At 40.0% G+C, this 27,051-nt stretch overlaps 1 protein-coding gene across 9 annotated transcripts in view; it reads right to left on the reverse strand.

The window, feature by feature from the left end:
• The window catches only part of ELMO1 (engulfment and cell motility 1), a 596,918-nt gene that overhangs the window by 233,834 nt on the left and 336,033 nt on the right, over positions 1 to 27,051 (reverse strand). For all 9 annotated transcript variants that reach the window (XM_082632561.1, XM_082632562.1, XM_082632557.1 and 6 more), the window contains one exon: positions 25,818 to 25,926. In XM_082632561.1, the coding sequence (XP_082488687.1) occupies positions 25,818 to 25,926 (109 nt within the window). The remainder of the gene's footprint in view (positions 1 to 25,817; positions 25,927 to 27,051) is intronic.

A 27,051-nucleotide genomic window follows, 5' to 3' on the forward strand; every position in this document is an offset into this window, starting at 1 on the left:
AAGTGGTAAAAAAAAAGGTACAAGGTCCCCTTTTTACCATCTTACCAGCTGCAATGACCAATGCTCTGAGAGAGAAGCAAAATGGGTTAACAGCTAGAGGGTTAGATTTATTTTGGTTTCGTTTGGTTTTTGTTTTAGTTTATTTTCTCATCACCTGAAAAACCAACCCTCTAGGCAGCCAAAATAGCCATAAGTGTCACTGCCTATACTTCTGACTTTTTCTCAAGGCCAAGAGCAGCAAAGAAACTTGGGCTCCACTCTCACATAAAGAGAACACAGAACTTGCTTCTATTGGTGATGATCTAGACACAACAGGACTCACCTGCTGGTTTCTGACCTCCATCTGACTGACAGTGTCATATCAATCTGGGGCTGCTCCACCATCCAGCAGGCAGGACCCAGCAGAGCAGAGGGCAAACCCTGGTGGGAAGATTCCCAACTGGGATGAAGGTGACAGGCAGTATCTGCTGAGCTCTTCCTGCCTGTCATACACTATGGCTAAGACCCAACCCACTGTCTTCTTCATCCCACATGACATTGCATGTCCTGATTGGGAGGTTTTATTGACTATTATCTGTCCAAATTATGGTCCCAGAGCCAAAGGATTCAGCTTTCTAACAAAATTTGTCTTCCTTCCAGTTCTCTATGGCACCCACTAGCTGCCCCCATGTAGCCTCTCCACACTTCTCATCTGTGCTGGATTAATGGACAACCTTATACAAGAATCTGGGTGGAACTGTACTAATTATGAAGCAGATGAAGCTGAAGGGAGAAAATGTGCAAAGACAGACAAGTAAATGCCATTTCCATGTAGTGTGAGATGTGCCTCAATGGGGGAAGATCAAGGGTCAAACCCAGCCCTCTGGAAGGTTGCTGTCAGGGAGTGGGGGCTGAAGAGTGAGTCTGAGGTAGGGATGCAAAGGAACAAAGGATGGATGTTCTAAGAAGAAGCCAGTGTGTGCCAAGGTCCAGAGTGAAGAGGAAGAATGTCATGCTGGGATTTCTGGAGGGTGAGGGTGATAAACGGAAGTTTGGATTTTACTCTGGGAGAAAACAGGAGCCAACAGGAGCCATCTCATTTCTCATTTTAATAAATTGGATTAAACAGATCTGATTTATGCCCTAGACAAAGCCCAGGTTGCAGGATGGAGCAGGGGTGGATTAGAGGGGGCAAGTGTCCAGGCAGTACCATGGTGATCTGAATCAGGATGATGGCAGTGGAAACACAGAGAAATAGGGAGACAGAAGAAATGTTTAGTGGTCAAAAGGTACAAACTTCCAGTTATAAGACAACCAAGTTTAGGGAATATAACATACAGCATGGTAACTATAGTTAGCAATATGAGAGTTAACAGTACTGTATATTTGAAGAATGCTAAGAGAATAGCTCTTAGAAGTTCTCATCACACACACAAATTTGTAATTATGTGAGGTGCTGGATGTTAACTAAGCTAATTCTGATCATCATTTTGCAACACATACGTACATCCGCTTCCCTTCCCAAATCATTATGTTGTACACCTAAAATTAATACATGTTACAGTTACTTATATCTCAATTTTTTAAAAAAGAAAGAAACCTTTAAGTGCTGACTTGACAAGGCTTGGTCATTGATTGGCTGTGGACATGAGGCTGCGACTAAGGATGACCTCAAGATTTAGGGCGGACAACCAGGTGAATGCTGGCACCAGGGATCAGGAGTAGCGGCAGGTTTGGGAGGAAAGCTAGTGAGTTTTTGCTTTTACTTTTCTTTATGGCAGGAACCAAGTCTTCCGTTACAGCCCACTGATAGGGAGGAAATGGGATGGAACATAGGAGAGATCCTCCTTCTGTGGGTAAAGTGAAGCGAAACTACTTAGGGACCATGAATATTTATAAATTTAGTCTGACATTTTTCTCTTGTATGTTTTGGTCATAAGTCATATCTATTCGTTATTAAAAATATTAAAAGGACAGAGATGCATAATCAGGGCCAATCTATCCATGGGGCTTGGCAGGCACAGTTCTGAGGGCACGTGGTACTTCTGAGCCCATGAAACTGTTTTCATCTTTATTGCTTTTAAAGTCAGAAGAAAAACATAAATAGGATAATAATGAACATATAATAATGAATCCAACCTGGATTACAGTCATCTTTATAACAATGCAGGCTTAAAATATAAATTTTAATATGTTTTACAGTGGAAGCTGCCCACAAAGGTTAAAGCGCCTGGGGCTCATGAAAGTCATAACGTGGCTGTGGGAGAGATAACTATACGTCATGTCTTGACCTACAAGCCTTTATCATCTACAATACACTTATGAGATATAGGTCCATCTATCTGAACATCTCCCTACATATCATCACCCCAGATCCCACCATCTCAGTTAGGTTTCTTCCGCCACCCCCAATTCTTTCAGTAGTTTAAAAAACTGTGTTAAACCTTGTATTCTAAATCTACTTGACTGCTCAGTGGAGTGCAAATGCTTCATCCTTTCTATGGGTAAATTGTAAAGGAATAAAAAGTTATAAATTTTCAGATCATTTGACACGGCACTTCTACTAAGAATTAATTCTCAGGAAATAATCAGATGGAATTACAAGGATGCTCATCACAGTGCTATTTCTACTAAAAAAATGGAAACATCCCTAAATATTCTGTAATAAGAGTCTGGTCAAATTAATTACAGTTGATCCAAACAATGAAATATTAAGCAGCCATAAATAATGATACATGTAATTATATATTTATTGTTGTAGGAAGATAGTCACAATATATGAAATGGAAAGGATAGGATATGTTAAATATTATGGTTTAAGCTCATTGTAATGGAAAAGATATATACCAGTCTACCTTGGTGGTAGGATAATGGATAATTATCAATTTTGCTTCTCTGCATTTAAAATTTTTTCAACAATGAGCATATATTACATTGAATTAAAAAATACTAAAAATATGTACTCTTTGATTCGGATCTTTTGGTAGACATTTAACTCAGAAAATTACTAAAGATGTGTACAAAGATGAAGCCACCAAGATACAGTTTCCTATCATCAAGTCCCGCACACTGAGTGGGACTTGTCTGTATTCACTGTCCCAATCCTTCTGCCCTCTCTTGCTGTTAACCCATCCAATCAGGCTCTCTTCCCCACCCCTGCATTGAAATCACCCTTGCTCAGGTCACCTCAGACTTCCACGTTGCTAAAATCAATGTTCAATTCTCAATCCTTGTTTAACTCCACGGTCTGCAGCATTTCATACAGGCAATCTCTCCTTTACCTTTAATTGAACTTTCTCTTGGTTCTCTTCCTACATCCCCATGATTGTGCCCCTAGTTCTCCCTCTTCTCCTCAACCTTCAACTTTGGGGTGCTCAGGGCTCAGTCCTGGAGCCTCTTCACTGTTCTCATCCAATCTCATAACTTTAAATAGTATCTATATGCTGATGATGCCCAAAGTTAAATCTCTAGCTCAGAACCATCCCCTGAACCCTAGATACACATTCAACTACAAAGTCAACATCCAAAGTCAACATTCCTTTGGATGTCTAAAAGGCATCTCAACATTAACATGACCAAAACAGAACTGCTGATCTTCTATGTCCTACATCAATCTCAATGACAATTTCCTGCTTCTAGTTGTCCACCCTTGACTCCTCTTTTTATTTCCTGGAACCCAACTGCTTTTCAGTATCTCCACTGCTAACACTCTGGTTCAAGACACCATTATCTCTCAGCTTGCTCATTGTAGTAGGGTGCATTAACTTGCCCTCCTGTATAGTCTAATCTCAATAAATAAACCAAACCATTCTTTCAAATTATGTCCTATAATGTCACGTGCATACTCAGTCCATCCCATGGCTTCTCTTTTCACTCAGAGTAAAAGCCAAATTTGTTACAGTGGCCTACAAGGGCCTGCAGAATCTCTCCTTCCTCCAACCTCCTTTATCTCCTGCTACTTTTCCCCAGGTTCTCTCTGCTCCTGCCACACTGGTCTCCTTACACTTCTTTTCCAATGCTGTATACTCCTGTCTCAGGGCCTTTGCACTGCTGTTCCCTCTTTCAAGAAAGCTCTTGATCAGATACTATGTTGGTCTGCTCCCTCACTTCCTTCATATTTTTGATCATTGTCATCATCTCACTGAGGCAATGTCATGCATCCTCCCTTTTCTGTCTGATTTGTCTCTGTTGCATTTTTAACCATGTGACATACTTCTCCATTTGCTTATTGCTGGTTTTTCTCCAAGTAAAATATATGCTACTTAAGAGAAGGGATAGTATTCTGTTTTATTTTACTGCCACAGCCCCAGTGCTAAGACTCTAAGTGTATTTACTGAGCAAATGTTCATCCTGATGCCCTTTATAAAAACAAAAATTTGTAAACAATGTAAATATTTGCCAATAAGAGACCCACACTTTCAGAAAATAGGATACTATTTATATCTTTATCCACAAGATGCCCATACATATGAAATGGAATACTATTCAACTGTTAAAAGTTTGCATAAACTGCAAATGAATACATTTACTAAAAGGAAAGAGGTCTGTAACACCTTAAGAGAAAAGTATCAGATTACAAAGTAATATGCATAACATTAGCTCATTTTTATAAGGAAAATTTGTTAAAGTATATGCATTAAGGTAAACTCCTAATCCAAAACAAAAATTTTTTAAATGATCAAAACAGTCAACTCCACGAGGCCTTAACTTTGAGGTTTCCTCTGATGACATTAATGACACAGAAGAACAGCAGGATTAGTTCTAACCTGGCCACGTTGGGATGGTGTGTGCACTTTGGTAGGATTCTACGGGCTCCAGTGCTAAGCAATTCCTCAAACCACTAAACAGCTCATAAAAGCCATAGAACCATTAGAGCTGTGCTTCTCGGAGTGGGGATAGATATGACTTGCAGAAACGTTAGGTAGCATTTGGATTTAGGCTTGTGTCTTCTTCCAAGTTTCAAGATTATTTAAACACTCCTGTTTCCAAGTAAAGATGGGTGAGGCAGCTGCTCCAGCCCCACGACAGCCCCACCGCATCATGGCGTGAGGCAAAAGCCACCAAACCCAGCCGAGAGGATGACAAGGTGGGAAGAGACACGGTGAAATCAGCTAGGCAGGGAAGAACGAAGTGAGAGGAACGTTTTCTTGCCATTTCCTTTATCTTTTCTGGCAAAATTAAGGCTTAGTTCTTCTCAAAGGACACTTTGCTGGCAAGAAAGTTGATACTTCAAAGGAGGAAAACATTCAGAGAGGGAAAAGCATATTTAACAAAAGTTTCTGTTCAAAAGGAGAGAGGAGTCATATCTGCAAGTCTTCCGGTCCATGCTGGGAGGTTGCCTTATCACTAGCAGCCCCTCCTCACAAGGTCTTTGGGCATCTCTTTAATTCTCTGGCACAGAATCCACTAACCAATCTAGGTTCTATACATGGCACTCGAGAACTGATGATGGCAAAGTTCTAATTAACTAGTGCAGTGGTTAGGGTCACCTTATTGGGTTGATAAAAAGGACTCTGCTTAACACAGCAGTTTTGGACCCGGCAGCCACCTGGGCAATAGCAGTGTTTTCACCAGAGGAAACTGAGGACATAGGAGATGAGATTTATCTAGAGCTGGTCAGTCGTGGATCTAGAACTAGATTCCAGGTCTTTTAGTGCCCAATCTAGAGCTCTTACCACCCCATAAAGATAACCGTTTAACCATGACCCAAATTAGCATGGGGGAGGGAGAGGGGGTTCAAAAGAGATTCCCAAACCTAGGAGAGGCCGGTCTGGCTGCCTAGGAATGCACTGGAGAGTTTATAAAACATGCTGATTTCTGGATTCCATTGCAGGAATTTACATTTCACAGAAGTTCCCCCAAGTGAATCTGATGCATGGCCAGGTTCAGGAATCACTGGTCTGGATTATGCAAGACAGAAGAGCAAAGAAACCAACAGATTTCTATTAAAAAATGCAAGTCATTCTCCTTACTCACACTATGAAAAAACAACATGGAAATATGCAATTATGAAGCTCAAAATAGCTTCTTAAGGAGAAAAAAAAATGATTCACATTTCTAAAGACGCTAAGGCCACAGCTGCAATCTGTTCTTGTGGCCAAAACCCTTGGAAAGCCCAATTAAGGGAAGCCACGTTGGGCTTGATTGCTGGGACCCAAAGCTCTGTTCTGCTCTCAGGAGACAGGGAATGGCCACACTCCAGACAGACACGCAGGCAGCTGGCACTGACCTTCAAGGAGCTAGCAGCTTGGCTCCCTAACCTACAGCTGCCATTCCATGGAGCCTGGCTCCCTTAGGGTCCTAGTGGCTGGATGCACCTGCTTGGGCAGGAGGCGTCTTGGGAGGAGCCGTTTACTGGCCTCTCACTACAGTCCAAGCTCTGGACTGGTTAAAGTCTGCCCCGTTTCCCATAGCAAGGGGGTGGGTAGAAAAGAAGCAAGCTGAGAACTGTCTGGAGGCAGATGGGGAATATAATAAATTAGGAAGTCACACAGCTGTGTGTTCTGAAACATAAGATTGAAAATAGATAATTTTTTCCTCTTTGGGGAACATACTGTAGTGTTGATATTTTCTAATTCAAATTTGGATCCAGGAGGCCCTCTCATCAAATTACCCCAGAAGGAGGAGCGGGAGGAGGGATGAGGAGGACCCCTTTTGCATAACTCGTTCTCACTTACTTTAGAAGAAAAAGGGATGCTGTTTGAGAGGTTTTGGGGTAAAACACAGTGTTTGTTCATAAAAAATTTAGTGATGTCTGCAAAATATTTTTGGAACTGACCCTGAAGCAAATAGAAAGCTACTCTTTTCATGCAGTAAATACTTATTAAATGCAGATTTGTGTAAAGCACCAGACCAGAGGCTAGGATGGAACATGAATCCCCTCTGAGTCTAGTCCTCGAAGTGCTTACAGCCTGTAAGGAAGAGAGGATATTCTTTTAAAAATGAAAGCAGTGGTTGATAGTTTTGCACACTAGTTATAAGTAAACAGCACAGCAGTATCCCATAATAGTTAACTGCATCTAATGTTTTGTGACCTCAGTCTACTTAACCTCTCCCGGAGTCCCAGGTCCTTCATTTGTAAATGGAGATACTTAAGGGTGAATAGAGTATTGACCTTATAGAACTGCCTGCCAAATAGAAAGCATCTAATACATGGTAGTGGTCTTATTTTTTTTAAATAAATTCTTTCCACTCATCTTTAAATCAACAGTGGTTTTTGATTGAAGTTCAAGTGCCCAGGGTTGGGAGAGTCCACTGGCATCTATCTCCTAATCTACTGCAGCAACCAGAAAAATCTCTCCATTCAAAGGCCTCAGGTTGAGATGTTTTAAAAGGCATCCTAGAGCTTTCTGTCCTTTGCTGCTCTCCCAACCAATGGGGACTCCCTGGGGGTCAATCCAACACTGTAGGAATTACATTAAAGACTGAAGCTGTGGGTATGCTCCTGGGTTTTTGTTTGTTTGTTTTTGTTTTGCTCACATACATTTTGGTTTTAAAAACCTTATTATTTAGCATTTTATCACCATTTCAGTGCAGTATGGCATCCTGATTCTGTTGTTTTAATTCCTTTCTTTTTCTGATCTATTTTATTCCGCTTACCATCTATTTGAATCTTCCAGAATTCTGCTTATACTTTCCCTCTAATTTCATGCCTCTAATTTCACCCCTCCCAAATTAATATTCTACTTTTACAACATCCTGGGTCCTTTTAGCTCAAAACCTGCTGCGACACAATCCTACAATAAGTGCTAGGAAGTGTGATTAATGCTCAGGAGGAGAATAGCCTGTGGGTCCAAGCCCGGGGTTTGGAAGAGACAGACATCTGCAGAACTAGGGGAAGATGGTTTTCACCCTTCACATTTTTGGAATGAGACTAGTAACTTTAATACTAGACTGACTTCCCAGATGAGGAGTGAAGACAGCCTGCTTCATCTACTGGGATCACTTTACTTTTATGGGCTTTTTTTTTTTTAATGATGTTTCTGCTTATATAAGAAGCTGGATGTCCTGAAATCCATGGTTTTTCATATCTATAACCACTGGATTTTAGGTAAGCCATATCCCCAGTGTTGTAGAAGAACAGAGGGGAGGTGATGAAACTTTCGTCATATATACCCCTGACCTGCACCGAGGAGGTGAGGAGTAGCAGTGGGCCTCTCTAAGACCTCCAGCGGCGAGGTGAGCAAATGTTGTGAGCTAGGCTCCCACCACTTCCACGATGATGCCTTGTCCAGTGACACCCTAACCTTCCTCCCCACAGCCATCCTAGGAACCCTCTTGCTAGGCAGGGCTTCTAGCACATTTTGCTCTCTCTAAGAGTCAACAGGCCAGAGCTGGATCCAACTTAAAATCATTTTTTATTTAGTTATTTTGATTTTTTTTTTTTTTTTTTTTTTTTTTTTTGCGGTACGCGGGCCTCTCCCGTTGCGGAGCACGGGCTCCGGACGCGCAGGTCCAGAGGCCACGGCTCACAGGCCCAGCCGCTCCGTGGCATGTTGGATCTTCCCGGACCAGGGCACGAACCCGTGTCCCCTGCATCGGCAGGCGGACTCTCAACCACTGCGCCACCAGGGAAGCCCCGTTATTTTGATTTTTTTCTTCAAATTATATTAAAATCTTTTTCTGCCATAAAAGGTATTTTTTTCATATTTTTCACATACCCCCTATTGTGAATGTGTGTATGTGTAGAGAGAGAGAATGGTAAAGCAATTATGGCAAAATGTTAACACAACAGTAGGTGAACCAGAGTGAAAGGTATATATGAATGAATTCTTTGGACTTTTTCACGAAAAAATGTCTTTAAAAAAGAAATACATTTTTATTTCCACTCATTTTTCATTGCTCTTCTTTATCAGTTCTCCTTCCCAATTTTCATGTCCTTATTCTTCCAAATGAACTCTACCATCATTCTGTGACGTTTCCATCCTAGAGCCCACTGGTATTTTGGAACAAGATATAAGCCTGAACATTGCTTGGGGAACTTAAGATCTTGATCAAAATATTAATGTTTTCCTCCCAGGAATAAAACATTTGCTTGTTTATTTATTTGAAACTTGTGCTGCATGTCTTAGTAAAGTCTTACAGTTTTCTTCACATTAGTCCAGGATGTTTTCCATTATGATTATTCCAAAAGCAGTTTACATTTTTATTGCCACTGCTAGAAAAACTCTTTTTATCCATTTTATAATTAACTAATTACTGCTGACATATGGAAATGCTACTAAGTTTTGTTTACCCACTATATAGCTACTCTTCTAAATTACATTCATCCTAACAGCTTCTCCTTTGTTTCTTCAGGGATTTCTAGAAAGTTTTATTGTCTCTAATTTAAAATACTTTGTTTCTATCAATGTGCTGTACCTCCATTCTATCAATGTGCTGTCTAGTGAATATCAGCATCCTTTGCATCCTACTCTAGTTCCAGTTTTTAATGGCAAAGCTGTTTTGTTTTTACCATTTTAAGTATCATGTTGGCTTGTTGCTTTATAGTAGTTTAAAAAATGATGTTAAGAATATATGCTATTCCATCTTTAACAAATGGTAATAAATGTTATCAAATAGTATTTTGGATTAATTGAAATTAGCATTTCAGTTTTCATATAGAGTTTATTCAAGTGATATGGGCAGTGATCTGTTTTCTGTTATTGAACTTCTTTTGTTTCCTTGGCATAAACAAACCTTTGAGCCAAATTCAAGGTCCATTGCTAGTTAATACAAAGGTCTTTACAACATACTTTGCAAACCTTCATAATCCATTTTTTTCAGTTTTATTTTTTTAATTGCCTTTGTTTTCACCATTTATTTATTTTTAAATTATCTTTATGCTTTTCTACAAACTACCTCAACTTGTAGGGGAAACAGGGCCACAAATTAAAGGAAAAAAAAAAAACCTCTTTATGCAGTAGAAAGTATAACAGAAGAGACAAAGATAAAGTGCTACAGGGGTTTCAAGGAGGATGTGATACCCTCCTACTGTCGGGGTCAGGGGAGGAATCAGACCTGTCACCCAAATGGGATGTTTAAGATGAAACTGGAGGAAAAGTATTTCTACAAAAGGTAGAAGAAGACAACAGGCAACTGTGTTCTTTCAGCATGTCTGCATCTCTCTTCATCATGACACTGGGCAAATGTACCAGTCTCCCCGCTCAATCTATAACCTAAGAAATAACAGGAATGGATACTGATTGTTTCCAGCTATATATCTTTCCAGAAATAACGTACAAAGGAGCAAGTCCTAAAAAAGGCTATGGTAAATATAAATTATTTTCATCCATTAATAACTGGGATATGCTTGATACATCCTTTCAAACTGCCAAGTTTGTGTAATTTCTCTCAGCAGTCATTTCCGATGGAGACAAACGTCACACTGTGATTCAGAAGGCTCTACAAGGACTGCTTCGGAATCACCAACAAACCACCACAGAACTTGAGATTCTCACAATGGCCCCTAAATGCACAGAAAGCGTTGGCTCTGCTATATTGGTTGGGATACATGTCAGGGTCTCTGAATCTGCACATATTTGAGATAATACTACTTCCTTCAAGTAGAGAGCGTTTGACAGTTAACAAAACAACTTAACAACAAAACAATTCTCAGTTGAGGAGGAGGAGGAGGAGGAGAATGATAAGTTTCCCATGTTACAAAGGGGAGACTAAGGAGCAAGATGGCTAGCCATCTTGACAAAAGACAAAATCAGTTATGCCTATTACCCAGGGCTTCGGATTCTGAATCCAAGAATCAGTCCCTCTGTTTTATGGTACTACTATTATAAATTCTGATAACAGTTTTATAACTATTCTAAACAACCATTCTGGAATGACTTTTTTTTTTTTTTTTTTTTTTGTTGTTGTTGTTGTACGCAGGCCTCTCACTGCTGTGGCCTCTCCCATTGTGGAGCCACAGGCTCCAGACGTGCAGGCTCAGCGGCCATGGCTCACGGGCCCAGCTGCTCCACAGCACGTGGGATCTTCCTGGACCGGGGCACAAACCTGTGTCCCCTGCATCGGCAGGCGGACTCTCAACCACTGCACCACCAGGGAAGCCCTGGAATGACTTTTATACTCTCTCCTATGACATTTTAAACTGGGGCCGAAAGTGCACGTAACTTTCTAAATCCGGGCTCAGGCCTTGAATATTTTTTGCTTGCTTGTTGCTCTTACATTAAACTTAAGGTTGAAGTAGAGTAAGAAAGCAGAAGTAGAATATAAACATTTATGAAATAGAAGTGAAGAAAACGACAGCAAAGATCAATAAAACTAAAAGCTGGTTCTCTGAGAAGATAAACAAAATTCATAAACCCTTAGCCAGACTCATCAAGAAAAAAAGGGAGAGGACGCAAATCAATAAAATTAGTAATGAAAAAGGAGAAATCACAACTGACACCGCAGAAATACAAAGGATTATAAGAGACTACTACGAACAACTATATGCCAATAAAGTGGACAACCACGAAGAAATGGACAAATTCTTGGAAAGGTACAATTTTCCAAGACTGAATGAGGAAGAATTAGAAAATATAAACAGACCTATCACAAGTAATGAAATTGAAACTGTAATTAAAAATCTTCCAACAAACAAAGTCCAGGACCAGATGTCTTCACAGGTGAATTCTATCAAACATTTAGAGAAGAGCTAACATCAATCCTTCTCGAACTCTTCCAAAAAATTGCAGAGGGAGAAACACTCCCAAATTCATTCCATGAAGCCACCATCACCCTGATACCAAAACCAGAAAAAGATATCACACACACAGAAAAAATTATAGACCAATATCACTGATGAACATAGATACAAATATCCTGAACAAAATACTAGCAAACAGAATCCAACAACATACTAAAAGGATCATACACCATGACCAAGTGGAATTTATCCCAGTGATGCAAGAATTCTTCAATATACTCAAATCAATCCATGTGATACACCATATTAACAAATTAAGGAATAAAAACCATATGATCATCTCAATAGATGCAGAAAAAGCTTTTGACAAAATTCAACACCCATTTAGCATAAAAACTCTCCAGAAAATGGGCATAGAAGGAAATGACTGCAACAGAATAAAGGCCATATATGACAAACCCACAGCAAACAACATACTCAATGGTGAAAAACTGAAAGGATTTCCACTAAGATCAGGAACAAGACAAGGATGACCACTCTCGCCACTCTTATCCAACATAGTTTTGGAAGTCCTAGCTGTGGCAATCAGAGAATAAGAAGAAATAAAAGGAATACAAATTGGAAAAGAAGAAGTAAAACTGTCACTGTTTGCAGATGACATGATACCGTACATAGAAAATCCTAAAGATGCCGCCAGAAAACTACTAGAACTAATCAGTAAATTTGGTAAGGTTGCAAGATACAAAATTAATGCACAAAAATCTCTTGCATTCCTATACACTAACAATGAAAAATCAGAAAGAGAAATAAAGGAAACAATCCCATTTACCATCGCAAGAAAAATAATAAAATACCTAGGAATAAACCTACCTAAGGAGGCAAAAGACTTGTACTCAGAAAACTATAAAACACTGATGAAAGAAATCAAAGATGACACAAACAGATGGAGAGATATACCATGTTCTTGGATTGGAAGAATCAATATAGTGAAAATGACTATATTACCCAAAGCAATCTACAGATTCAATGCAATCCCTATCAAACTACCAATGGCATTCTTAACTTAATTAGAACAAAAAAGTTTACTATTTGTATGGAAATACAAAAGACCCCAAATAGCCAAAGCAATCTTGAGAAAGAAAAATGGGGCCAGAGGAATCAAACTATACTTCAAACTATACTATAAAGCTATAGTAATCAAGACAGTATGGTACTGGCACAAAAACAGAAATATAGATCAATGGTACAGGATAGAAAGACCAGAGATAAACCCACGCACATATGGTCACCGAATTTATGACAAAGGAGGCAAGAACATACAATGGAGAAAAGACAGTCTCTTCAATAAGTAGTGTTGGGAAAACTGGACAGCTACATGTAAAAGAATGAAATTAGAACACTCCCTAACACCATACACAAAAATAAACTCAAAATGGATTAAAGACCTAAATTTAAGGCCAGACACTATAAAACTCTTAGAGGAAAACATAGGCAGAACACTCTATGACATAAATCACAGCAAGATCCTTTTTGACCCACCTCCTAGAGAAATGGTAATAAAAACAAAAATAAAGAAATGGGACCTAATGATACTTAAAGCTTTTGCACAGCAAAGGAAACCATAAACAAGATGAAATGACAACCCTCAGAATGGGAGAAAATATTTGCAAACGAATCAACGGACAAAGGATTAACCTCCAAAATATACTAACAGCTCATGGAGCTCAATATCAAAAAAACAAACAATTCAGTTAAAAAATGGGTAGAAGACCTAAATAGACATTTCACCAGAGAAGACATACAGATGGCCAAGAGGCACATGAAAAGATGCTCAACATCACTAATTATTAGAGAAATGCAAATCAAAACTACAATGAGGTATCACCTCACACCGGTCAGAATGGCCATTATCAAAAAATCTGGGGGGCTTCCCTGGTGGCGCAGTGGTTGAGGGTCCGCCTGACGATGCAGGGGACACGGGTTCGTGCCCCGGTCCGGGAGGATCCCACATGCCGTGGAGTGGCTGGGCCCGTGAGCCATGGCTGCTGGGCCTGCGCGTCCGGAGCCTGTGCTCCGCAGCGGGAGAGGCCACAGCAGTGAGAGACCCGCATACCACACACACACAAAAAAATCTGGAAACAATAAATGTTGGAAAGGGTGTGGTGAAAAAGGAACCCTCCTGCACTGTTGGTGGGAATGTAAATTGATGCAACCACTATGGAGAACAGTATGGAGGTTCCTTAAAAAACTAAAAATAGAACTACCATATGACCCAGCAATCCCACTACTGGACATATACTGTGAGAAAGCCATAATTCAAAAAGAGACATGTACCACAGTGTTCACTGCAGCACTATTTACAACAGCCAGGACATGGATACCTAAATGTGTGTGTGGGGTGGGTGTGGGGAGGCGTGTGGCCTAAATGTCCTAGCCTAAATGTCCATTGACAGATGAATGGATAAAGCAGATGTGGCACATATATACAATGGAATATTACTCAGAAAGATACAAAATTGAGTTATTTGTAGTGAGGTGGATGGACCTAGAGTCTATCATACAGAGTGAAGTAAGTCAGAAAGAGAAAGACAAATACTGTATGGTAGCACATATATATGGAATCTAAAAACAAACAAAACCCCCCCCCCAAAAAAAAACGTACTGATGAACCTAGTGGCAGGGCAGGAATAAAGATGTAGGCATAGAGAATGGACTTGAGGACATGGGGGGTTGGGGGGGAGGAGGGGGAAGCTGGGGCAAAGTGAGAGTAGCATCGCCATATATATACTACCGGACGTAAAATAGTTAGCTAGTGGGAAGCAGCAGCATAGCACAGGGATATTTGCTTTGCTATGACCTAGAGAGGCGGGATAGGGAGGATGGGAGGGAGACGCAACAGGGAGGGGATATGGGGATATATGTATGCGTATGGCTGATTCACTTTGTTGTACAACAGAAGCTAACACAGTATTGTGAAGCAATTATACTCCAATAAAGATCTATTAAAAAAAAAAAAGTCAAGATGAGAGGCTTCAACTTTCCAAGGAGCATAGGTATAAGCTAGCATTAGGAGGAAAAAATGTCCTTAAGAGGTTTAATTGTTAAAAGCTAATTTTCTTGAGTTTTCTTTAGCCAGGATGTTCTAAGAATGAAAGTGATGGATGGTACTTCTCAAAGTAGGAAAACATCAATGTCCCAGAGTTAAGTGTCTATTCTAATTGCTGTGCACTCCAAAGAGTCCTTCAGATTGCTCATCTGTGTTATTTTTACTTGCTAAAGCAGAGGTGTCTGGGTGATGAATTATACAAGGTGCTTTCACTCAGCACCACTGGTGTGTTAGAATAAATATTTCCACTGAAAGACAAAGTAAGGAAATGCCGAACATTTTCATAGTGTGTGATATAGATTTCATTCTTGTTTTTTTAAAGACAAGTAGTTACTAAATTTTAATCTAATTATGTATGGCCATATAGGTGAAGTTGGCAAAATTGTTTCAGAGAAATATGAAGGCTTCGATCACAAATGTATGTCCATTCTGCCCTTCAGAACACACCTGAGAATAACCCACACACAAAAGCATAATTGAGGATGTGGAAATATCCATTTGCTAAAAGGAAAGTAAGGTAGTGGAGCCCTAGTAGCGTAGTGATGAAAAATGAAATACGTTATAATCAAACTTCAATTTCCATTTTTCTGCAAACTTTGATACTGCTACTTAAAAAAATACAGTGAATTTCCCCAACTCCCAATAAAAGCAAAATGACAGAGGGCTGTAATCTGACTTCAATTTCTTATGGCTTTTTGCAGCAGTAAGGAAATTGCAGAAAATACTCTTCTGGGTAAAGGGACACAATTAAGGGTTTCAAGTAGTTTTTCCTTATCTTAACAGAACCCCAATTTTCTTCAGCTACCTACCATCCTATGGCCTCTCAAGGAAGGCTGGTTTCAATCTTGGGAGAAGCTAATGACTGGTCTGACCCTCAGAAGGTTCCAGTCCCCTCTCAATGACTGAGTTAGGCACAGGCCATAGTGTTAGTCAGTGATAACGAGAGAAAGTTTGCTGAAGGGCTTTTGGGTCTACAGCCATGCCACCCTAATATGCCCTACTTCGTCTGAAGGGCTTTTGGAAACATTTTCACACACCTAAAAGAGACTCACTGGAAGAGAAAGCCTCTTGTCCACCTGGACCTTGTGATGGCAGCCACCATTTTGTTACCAGCAATGAGGACAAATTTGGTACACTAAGAATGGCAGAACCAAAAGATGGAAAGCACGTGGGTCCTTGGTGACATCACTGAACAGATAACCCCAGGACCTACTCAACTGTGAAACTGTGACACTCAATAAATATTCCTCTTACATTGGCCATTTTGAGTTGGGATTTTGAGTACTTGAAGCTGAAAGCCTCCTAACGGACCCCCAGCTGATTATTATTACGTCAGGGCTAGAGTAAGGTAGGCTTGTCCCTGGTCCTGGTACTGCACATGATCATACTTGCAAGTTCTTGTCACACCCAGAAAATGTAATCCAATTTTAGAATTTTATGCCCAGGACTGCAACATTCCTTTTTGTCATTAAAATTCTTCTATTGGTTCCCACTGCCTGGTGAAATCCCAACTCCTCTGCACTGCAAATCCTTCTATCTGGACTCTTGCCTCTTCTTCCAGCATCTCCTCCATTTGCCGGTTCCCTTGAGCCTTCTGCTTTAGCCACACTAAAGTACCATCCCTCAGTATCTGCAGGGGGTTGGTTCCAGGACTGGCTGAATCCGAAGACGCAGAACACGGAGATACGAAGGGTGGACTGTAGAATTCTCTGAACCTCGGGGTTACTTTCACCTACAGTTCTCCCTGCCCAGCATTTTCAACAGCTGCTACGCACCATACACACACACGGGCCTGCCTGGTTATTCTTCTCCTCATCTTTGTGACTCCACACACTCAAATATCTCTTCTTGGAACATGTCACATCACTTCCTCAGCCCGCCTGGCTCCCCATGAACAAAAACACCTGAACACTGCCTCCTAGTGACATTAACATAATTTAAATGTAACTTACAAATAGTAAGATGTTTTATAATTATTTGTTTATGTGAAAGACTCTTCAGTCAGTATGTGAACTGCCTGAGGATGGAGTGTGTGTTCTAAGTCCTTGTCATCAGGGATTAGATCCTGACTCATAGAGGAGGAGTCCTAGTTATTGAATGAATGAGTGAGAGACAAAAAGAAATATCCTAGTTCTGACTGTAACTGGAATGTAACTGAATGAGGTGTTACATACTCAAAAGATAAGTAATTAACTTATTTATATCAGAAATCAAGTTTTTATTACCTCCCTCAATGATTTATTATTGCTTTGGAGACAGTACTACAATAACAAAAACAACAGTAACATTTTTAGCTCCTGTTAGGAGCAGGGTTTCTTCATGCAGACTTCATAGCTGGAACGAGTCTATCGATTTATCTGTGTTACGCCTCCCTTCTTGGGTAAGGAAACCACTTCCTGCTTCCCCCGACCCTCACCCACCCCACACTCACAAGCATACCTCTTCTTTTGAAAGCTTGCTCTTCTAATTAATCTTGTTCTTCTAAGTGGGGCTGACAATTCTACAACCCAGGCCATGGGGATATGTGACTACATCCAGGTCAACAGTATTCTTCTTTGTGATTTTTAAAATTGAAACTAAGAACACAAGTGCCTTGCTCTCAAATGAGCCTCATGAAGAAAGCAGGTTAAAAGAAAAAATTTAGTCATAATGTAGAGAGTGAAGAAACAAGGGACGCTGTTCCAGGTCCTGGTTCCAGCTGTCACTGAAACCAGGGCATTCTCCCTCCCTCGCTTAACCTGCAGTTTCTTTCTAGAAAGTAAGATCCTACCACTTGCCAAAAAACTATCCCTCTTCCAACTAAAGCAACATCCATTATCTCATTTAACCCTCTCAGGAAATATGTGCAGCAGATATTATCTTTATTTTACGGATAAGGAACCAGAAGCTCAGAACAGAGAAGAAGCATGCCCAAGGCATCCAATTAACAGCTGAGCTGTGATTCAAATGGGTCATTCAGATACCAAAATGCAAACACCCGACGTTCGTGCCTCTTTCTGCACCCTTCTTTGGGCAACCTGAACACCAATTTGAGCTCAATGACCCTAGACAATATGCAGTAAGTACAAGTCTTCTCTTCATTAATAAACATAGATGCTATTGACCTTGTTTAACTCCTGGGGGTGTTACAGACTTCAATTAAATAACCTTGATAAAGTGCTCTGAGTATATAAGTAGGCATTGCTTTTTAGACCACACTATTAAACATCTGCATCTTACAATGCCAATAATTGGGATGCAGAAAAATAGCACTTTTTAAAAAGTAATCTAAAAAGAAAAAAATCTGTGCATAAATATTTGGTATTAGTAATTTAACTGAACATTATATGTTTGCTTTAGACACCAAAATATAATTGGTATTTCAGAAGTGGGTTTCCTCAAAAGACCTTAAGTTAAATTGAAAGACAAAACATTTCTAGAAAATTGAATCTTTCCACTTTTGTTGAAAAATCAGTTAGAATTTTAGTTGGGTACTTCTTTGGTCTCAGTACTTCCTTACAGATGTAATGTGACCATGATGTTCCAGGTCAATTATTAACATGAACCTGAGAAAAACCATGAATTTAGGAACTGAGAAAAGCAAACACACACAAACCAAAGGAAGATGGATCTGGGTGTGAACCTAATTTTCCTCAGAAGAAAAACAGATATCTGCTCCAACATAAGGGTTCGCTCAGATTTACTTTTCCTATTAGTAACTTATTTAATATGGCAATGAACAAAAGGCAACCATTAAAAAGCAATTTTCCTCTTACTACAGGGTGTTTTATCATTTGATGTCTAGCACTCAATCAGAATGTAGCAATCCTTTAATATTTTATGAGCAGAAAGCAACTAATTTGGGCATTTCTGAATCTGTAGATTTCAGAAATGTGGGAGTCTTTGGTAGGCCTTGCAAAATGTCAAGAATGGCCTTTTCTGTCAGTAGAGGGCGAACACAGGTCAACCTGAAATCTCAAACTATCAAAATATTGGAAAAAAATATGCTTTAGAACAGATAATGGGTAGATAGATAGATAGATAATATATAAATATATATATAATATTTATACACACATTTATAGCCAATAGGAAAAAATATCAGTCCCACCTCATTCTTACACTTTCCCAAATGGAAAACTGACTCTTGGGGACAGAGACTGTATCTGGTTCACCTCTGCACCTGCAGTGTCCAGTATAGTCCCTGGTACATTGTAAGTAATCTGTAAATTTTTATTAAACAAATGAATAAATGCATTTGTCATCTTAGATTAAGGAAGCCTGCCATGAGTATGTCAGGTCCCAGCTGTCCAAGCCCAACCTCACTGCAGAGACCAGACCTGACCAGGTGCTAAGCAAACTGTGGCAGAATGTTGAAATCCTTCTCTGCAACAGAAGGTTCTCACCTTCTGGAATAATACATAGTGCAAGAACAGCATCTGGGGCACCTCCAGAGATCCCAAAGGTATTTGCTTTCATCCCCACTCTGTTACCTCAGCCCATACAAATGGGATTCTATCCTGGCTCCTGGCTTGACTACCAGGTTTTCAAAAGTCTGGGAAGGCTGCTCTACACCAGCTAGAAGTCAGCCCCTACTCTGTACCAGTTCTCTCCCCCAAAGCACAGAGTGACGTCCACCTGAGCAGCACTGTCTGCTCAGATTCCTGCCACCAAGGTTCCCATCTGCCCACCAGATGGGGCCCCATTGACAAGGAGGAGAGTCCAGATCAGATCCATGTTTACCTTGCACACACACAGCCTGAAATTTGGCTATCTTGTCCAAGTTAGTTTCCCTAGGTTGAATACTGTCTATTCCCAGGATACTCCTCTCACGCCTATCACTGCAATTTCAGCCACCAACGTTACTTGTGATAGAGACAAAATGAATGCAACTACTCAAATCATCACCTACTCAAATCATCACTACTCAAATCATCACCTCAATCTACTTCTGGGGAAATGTAGGAATATAAGTGCACAGTGAAATTTATGAGTACATTACCCAAGGACACAAAATTCATAAATGGCAGAGGTGGAACCAAGCTGCCCCTTGTCCCCAGTATTCTCCTTCTAGTTCACCATATCTCTGTTCTGCGCTAACTTTTAACATGTCCGTTAGGCAAAGGAGAAGAGCAGAAAGCTGGGTATGGCCGTCAAAGCACACAAGAGTATACCTTCTACTGCCATCAAGATGAGAGCTAATAGCCAAAGCAGGCCACTGGGGAAGATGAAAATGAAAGCAGGGTAAGAAAAGGACATTGCAGGGCAATAACCTGGACACAAGGAGTACCAGCCAAGCACAGCATGACTCTGCTTCTTCTCCAGTTTCTCAAAATCTTGGATGGTCTTGCAGTGCTTTTAAGCAAGTGACTTTCTACAGTTTCCCGCATCAAATTGAAATGAATGCAAAATAGGCATGGTTATCAGACTGAGGAATTCAGGAGAATTTGTTTGATTCAGGACTTTAATCCTTCAGCAGAATACACAGTAAGCGACATAGTGGATATAAATCTCCACAAGTTACTCGAATGAGGAGTAGGAAGAATAACTCACTTCAAGCACACAGATAAACTGAAATGTTAACATTGGTGATAAGTGAACCCGAGAACAGAAATCTCTCAGGTCAGGCTGCTACTCCTAATGCAAAAATGCCCTAATTTGGGCTCACTAGTAACAGACTTCCATGGCAGTTCCACGTCCACTTCAACTTCTTTTCCCCACACCCCTTACATGGGAGGATGATAACATCTTGGTCAAACAGCTCAAACTCTTAGCTTTGTCCTTATTAACTTTTAAATTTTAAAATTTACCTTAGCAGTGTGTGTAGTCAGTTCTACACTGTAAATAACACATAACCCCCTTTCCAATTTAATCTTTAGATTCTTTCCCACTAATCATTTCAGACCATTATTTTAAGCTCTCAAGCAGGTGACTAAATATTTACGCTTTCACAATAATAGCAAACATTCGACATTTCTCTGGTATAAACAGCCTTCTCTGGTGCCCATGTTATTAAGCCTACAAGGAAAGATTTATCTGTGTGTCAGCTCTATAGCTGGTGGAGGGAATGGAATTTACCCACTATAGGAAGACTGAATGCTGACAATGATTGCAGGCCAGGTTTAATCATATTTGCCTTAACAAGTTAAAGCCAAATTAAGCCAGTGAGCCAAAGGCAAGAAAATTACCAGGCTCTCTATTTCTAGGTATCCTCTCCTAAATTTTGTAATATAAGGAAGAAAAAGAGCAACAAGCATATCTCTGACCACATTTTTCATGATCATCTACCCACTTCCTTCAATAATTCCTTCTTTCATAGAGAAAGCATTCTAAACAAGTAAAATACTGGAAGCAAGAGGATTTCATTAAGGTATGCAATTTTTCTTTACATAAAAAAGTTTCAAAAAAAAAGAAAAAAGAATTAGCTTTATCAGAACCAAGATGGCAGAGTAGAAGGATGTGCTCTCACTCCCTCTTGCGAGAACACCAGAATCACAACTAGCTGCTGGACAATCATCGAAAGGAAGACACTGGAACTCACCAAAAAAGATACCCCACATCCAAAGACAAAGGAGAAGCCACAGTGAGATGGTAGGAGGGGCGCAATCACAGTAAAATCAAATCCCATAACCGCTGGGTGGGTGACTCACAGACTGGAGAACACTTATACCACAGAAGTCCACCCACTGGAGTGAAGGTTCTGAGCCCCATGTCAGGCTTCCCAACCTGGGGGTCCGGCAACGGGAGGAGGAATTCCTAGAGAATCAGACTTGGAAGGCTAGCGGGATTTGATTGCAGGACTTCAACAGGACTGGGGGAAACAGAGACTCCACTCTTGGAGGGCATACACAAAGTAGTGTGCACATCGGGACCAAGGGGAAGGAGCAGTGACCCCAGGGGAGACTGATCCAGACCTACCTGCTAGTGTTGGAAGGCCTCTGGCAGAGGTGGGGGGTGGCTGTGGCTCACCGTGAGGACAAGGACACAGCAGCCGAAGCTCTGGGAAGTACTCCTTGGCATGAGGCCTCCCAGAGTCAGCCATTAGCCCCACCAAAGAGCCCAGGTAGGCTCCAGTGTTGGGTTGCCTCAGGCCAAACAACCAACAGGGAGGGAACCCAGCACCCCCCATCAGCAGTCAAGTGGATTAAAGTTTTACTGAGCTCTGCCCACCAGACCAACAGTCAGCTTTACCCACCACCAGTCCCTCCTATCAAGCACCAGTCCCTCCCATCAAGCCTCTCAGATAGCATCATCCACCAGAGGGCAAACAGCAGAAGCAAGAAGAATTACAATCCTGCAGCCTGTGGAACAAAAAGCACATTCACAGAAAGACAGACAAGATGACAAGGCAGAGGGCTATGTACCAGATGAAGGAACAAGATAAAACCCCAGAAAAACAACTAAATGAAGTGGAGATAGGCAACCTTCCAGAAAAAGAATTCAGAATAATGATAGTGAAGATGATCCAGGACCTCGGAAAAAGAATGGAGGCAGAGATTGAGAACATGCAAGAAATGTTTAATAAAGACTTAGAAGGCTTAAAGAACAAACAGAGATGAACAATACAAATGACAATGAAAGCATCATAATCCAAAACCCATGGGGTGCAGGAAAAGCGGTTCTAAGAGGGAAGTTTATAGCTATACAAGCCTACATCAAGAAACAAGAAAAATCTCAAATAAACAATCTAAATTTATACGTAAAGGAACTAGAGAAAGAAGAACAAACAAAACCCAAAGTTAGCAGAAGGAAAGAAATCATAAAGATCAGAGCAGAAATAAATGAATTGGAAACAAAGAAAACAATAGCAAAGATCAATAAAACTAAAAGTTGGTTCTTTGAGAAGATAAACAAAATTGATAAACCATTAGCCAGACTCATCAAGAAAGAAAGGGAGAGGACTCAAATCAATAAAATTAGAAGAGAAAAAGGAGAAGTTACAACAAACACCGCAGAAATACAAAGCATCCTAAGGCACTACTACAAGCAACTGTATGCCAATAAAATGGAAAACCTGGAAGAAATGGAAAAATTCTTAGAAAGGTATAACCTTCCAAGACTGAACCAGGAAGAAACAGAAAATATGAACAGACCAATCACAAGTAATGGAATTGAAACTGTGATTAAAAATCTTCCAACAAACAAAAGCCCAGGACCAGATGGCTTCACAGGTGAATTCTACAAAACACTTAGAAAAGAGATAACACCCATCCTTCCCAAACTCTTCCAAAAAATCACAGAGGAAGGAACACTCCCAAACTCATTCTATGAGGCCACCATCACCCTGATACCAAAACCAGACAAAGATACCACAAAAAAAGAAAATAAACGAACAATATCACTGATGAATATAGATGTAAAAATCCTCAACAAAATACTAGCAAACAGAATCCAACAACACATTAAAAGGATCATACACAATGATCAAGTGAGATTTATCCCAGGGATGCAAGGATTCTTCAATATACGCAAGTGAATCAATGTGATACACCATATTAACAAATTGAAGAATAAAAAACATATGATCATCTCAGTAGATGCAGAAAAAGTTTCTGACAAAGTTCAACACCAATTTATGATAAAAACTCTCCAGAAAGTGGGGATACAGGGAACCTACCTCAACATAATAAAGGCCATATACGACAAACCCACAGCAAACATCATTCTCAATGCTGAAAAACTGAAAGCATTTCCTCTAAGATTAGGAAAGGGACAAGGATATCCACTCTCACCACTATTATTCAACATAGTTTTGGAAGTCCTAGCTACGGCAATCAGAGAAGAAAAAGAAATACAAATTGGAAAAGAACAGTAAAATTGTCACTGTTTGCAGATGACACGATACTATACATAGAGAATCCTAAAGGTGCCACCAGAAAACTACTAGAGCTTATCAATGAATTTGGTAAACTTGCAGGATACAAAATTAAGTCACAGAAATCTCCTGCATTCCTATACACAAATGATGAAAAATCTGAAAGAGAAATTAAGGAAACACTCTCATTTACCATTGCAACAAAAAAGAATAAAATACCTAGGAATAAACCTACCTAGGGAAACAAAAGACCTGTATGCAGAAAACTATAAGACACTGATGAAAGAAATTGAAGATGATACCAACAGATGGAGATATATACCATGTACTTGGATTGGAAGAATCAATATTGTGAAAATGACTATACTACCCAAAGCAATCTACAGATTGAATGCAATCCCTATCAAATTACCAATGGCATTTTTTACGGAACTAGAACAAAAAAATCTTAAAATTTGTATGGAGACACAAAAGACCCCGAATAGCCAAAGAAGTCTTGAAGGAAAAAAAACGGAGCTGGAGGAATCAGGCTCCCTGACTTCAGACTATATTACAAAGCTACAGTAATCAAGACAATATGGTACTGGCACAAAAAACAGAAACATTGATCAATGGAACAAGATAGAAAGCCCAGAGATAAACCCACACACCAATGGTCAACTAATCTATGACAAAGGAGGCAAGGATATACAATGGAGAAAAGACAGTCTCTTCAATAAGTGGTGCTGGGAAAACTGGATAGCTACATGTAAAAATGAAATTAGAACACTCCCTAACACCATACACAAAAATAAACTCAAAATGGATTCGAGACCTAAATGGAAGACTGGACACTATAAAACTCTTAGAGGAAAACATAGGAACAACAGTCTTTGACATAAATCACAGCAAGATCTTTTGTGATCCACCTCCTAGAGTAATGGAAATAAAAACAAAAATAAACAATTGGGACCTAATGAAACTTCAAAGCTTTTGCACAGCAAAGGAAACCATAAACAAGACCAAAAGACAACCCTCAGAATGGGAGAAAACATTTGCAAATGAATCAACGGACAAAGGATTAATCTCCAAAATATACAAATAGCTCATGCAGCTCTACATAAAAAAAACAAACAACCCAATCCAAAAATGAGCAGAAGATCTAAATAGACATTTCTCCAAAGAAGACACACAGATGGCCAAGAAGCACATGAAAAGATGCTCTACATCACTAATTATTAGAGAAATGCAAATCAAAACTACAGTGAGGTATCATCTCATACCAGTTAGAATGGGCATCATCAGAAAATCTACAAACAACAAATGCTGGAGTGGGTGTGAAGAAAAGGGAACCCTCTTGCACTGTTGGTGGGAATGTAAATTGATTCAGCAACTATGGAGAACAGTTTGGAGGTTCCTTAAAAAACTAAAAATAGAATTACCATATGATCTGCTACTGGGCATATACCCAGAGAAAACCATTATTCAAGAAGACACATGCACCCCAATGTTCATTGCAGCACTGTTTACAATAGCCAGGTCATGGAAGCAACCTAAATGCCCATCGACAGACGAATGGATAAAGAAGATGTGGTACATATATACAATGGAATATTACTCAGCCATAAAAAGGAACGATATTGGGTCATTTGTTGAGATGTGGATGGATCTAGAGACTGTCATACAGAGTGAAGTAAGTCAGAAAGAGAAAAACAAATATCGTATATTAACACATGTATATGGAACCTAGAAAAATGGTACAGATGAACCGGTTTGCAGGGCAGAAATTGAGACACAGATGTAGAGAACAAATGTATGGACACCAAGGGGGGAAAGTGGTGGGGCCGTGGGGGTGGTGGTGTGAAGAATTGGGAGATTGGGATTGACATGTATACACTGATGTGTATAAAATTGATGACTAATAAGAATCTGCTGTATAAAAAAATAAATAAAATAAAATTCAAAAAAAAAGAAAGAAAAGAAAATGATCTACTGGTAGCATAAAAACTGGAATTTTTAAAAGGAAATCCATAGATCTTTTTCCTAAACAGAGTAATATACACTCATTTCTTAATATACACTCATTTTTATAATATTTGAAATTCAGTCACAATACCTGCACATTTTTCTATCCCTGTAGATTTAATAACATTTATTCCCAGGGCAGACATGAAGAAATACATACACTGGAAACCTGAGCCAAAGAATGTTCGGTCCATGGGGGTGCTCCTGCTTAGCTGTCAGCACCTTGGGAACCCTGCATGTAGGTCAGGGCACTACCTTGGAAGCTGGGTCTCTGCCAAGCCTCACACCCTGTGGGAAATATGTGTACTTACGCAGCTCGCCCACTTTCAAGATCTCACACAGCATCTTGGTCAGCTCTATACTACTGCGGCCAAAGGGACATTCATGCTTATCTTCTCGGCTACTGTTCTCAAGCACAATCTGCAAGCAGGAAAGGGAACAGGTCAGAAAGGAAAGTCAGTTTGTAGAAAACATACAAAATGTTGGCTCTACTATAACAGAGAAACAGATCCACTCCAGACCACCAAACTGGGCTCTTGGGGGCAGAACAAAACTGTACTTTAAATATATTCTCTGTAAAAGGACTGAAAACTCTCATGTTTTCCAAATCTCCTAAAACCATTTTCAACTCTGTAAGAGGATATTTTGCTTGTTGGTTTCCACTTACACAGAGGTGCCCGTGGAGAATTTTTAAAAATAGCACAGTAAAGACTTTTTACTTAAGTGACAAAACCACTCTCTTTTTCTCCCAGTCGTATCTTCCCTTTCCTGGGAATAGCAACTCTCTTTCTATGACTTCAGCTCCTACATTTTTTTCCTTTTCTTAAATATTTTTTTCTATTTATGATAGGATATTGAATATAGTTCTCTGTGCTGTACAGTAGGACCTTGTTGTTTATCCATTCTATATATAGAAGCTTACATCTGCTAACCCCAACCTCCCACTCCATCCCTCCCCCAACCCCCTCCCCCTTGGCAAACACCTGTCTGTTCTCTATGTCTGTGATTCTGTTTCTGTTTCATAGATAGGTTCATTTGTGTCATATTTTAGATTCCACATGTATAAGTGATATCATATGGTATTTGCCTTTGTCTTTCTGGCTTACTTCACTTAGTTTGATAATCTCTAGTTGCATCCATTTTGCTGCAAATGGCATTATTTTGTCCTTTTTTAATCGTTCAGCTCCTACGTTTAATCACATATTTCCCACAGGAGTTTCCATGTTCTTACAAGATCTCACCCTTGGCACTAGTTGACTGGACCACACCTAAGGGACACGTGACACAAACTGGACCAACCAGAGTCCTTCCCTGAGACTTATCACACAAAAAGGGAAAAACTGGCCCAACTATGCTGACAGTACCCAAGAGGTACGAGTGTAGGAACTACCTGAAAGTGAATCTGCAAGAAAAAAACAAAAACAAAAAAAGAAAAAAGGAAAGCAAGCCAAAATGCAAGGGAAAACAGAGAGGAGAGGCACTGGTAGCCCTGACAGCGTTTGAGCGGCTGGTCGCATGTGTTCCTGGAGCAAAGCTATTTCCCTA

The sequence above is a fragment of the Mesoplodon mirus genome (genome assembly GCF_964341445.2).
Source record: "Mesoplodon mirus genome assembly, chromosome: 9".
Lineage (NCBI taxonomy): Eukaryota > Metazoa > Chordata > Mammalia > Artiodactyla > Ziphiidae > Mesoplodon > Mesoplodon mirus.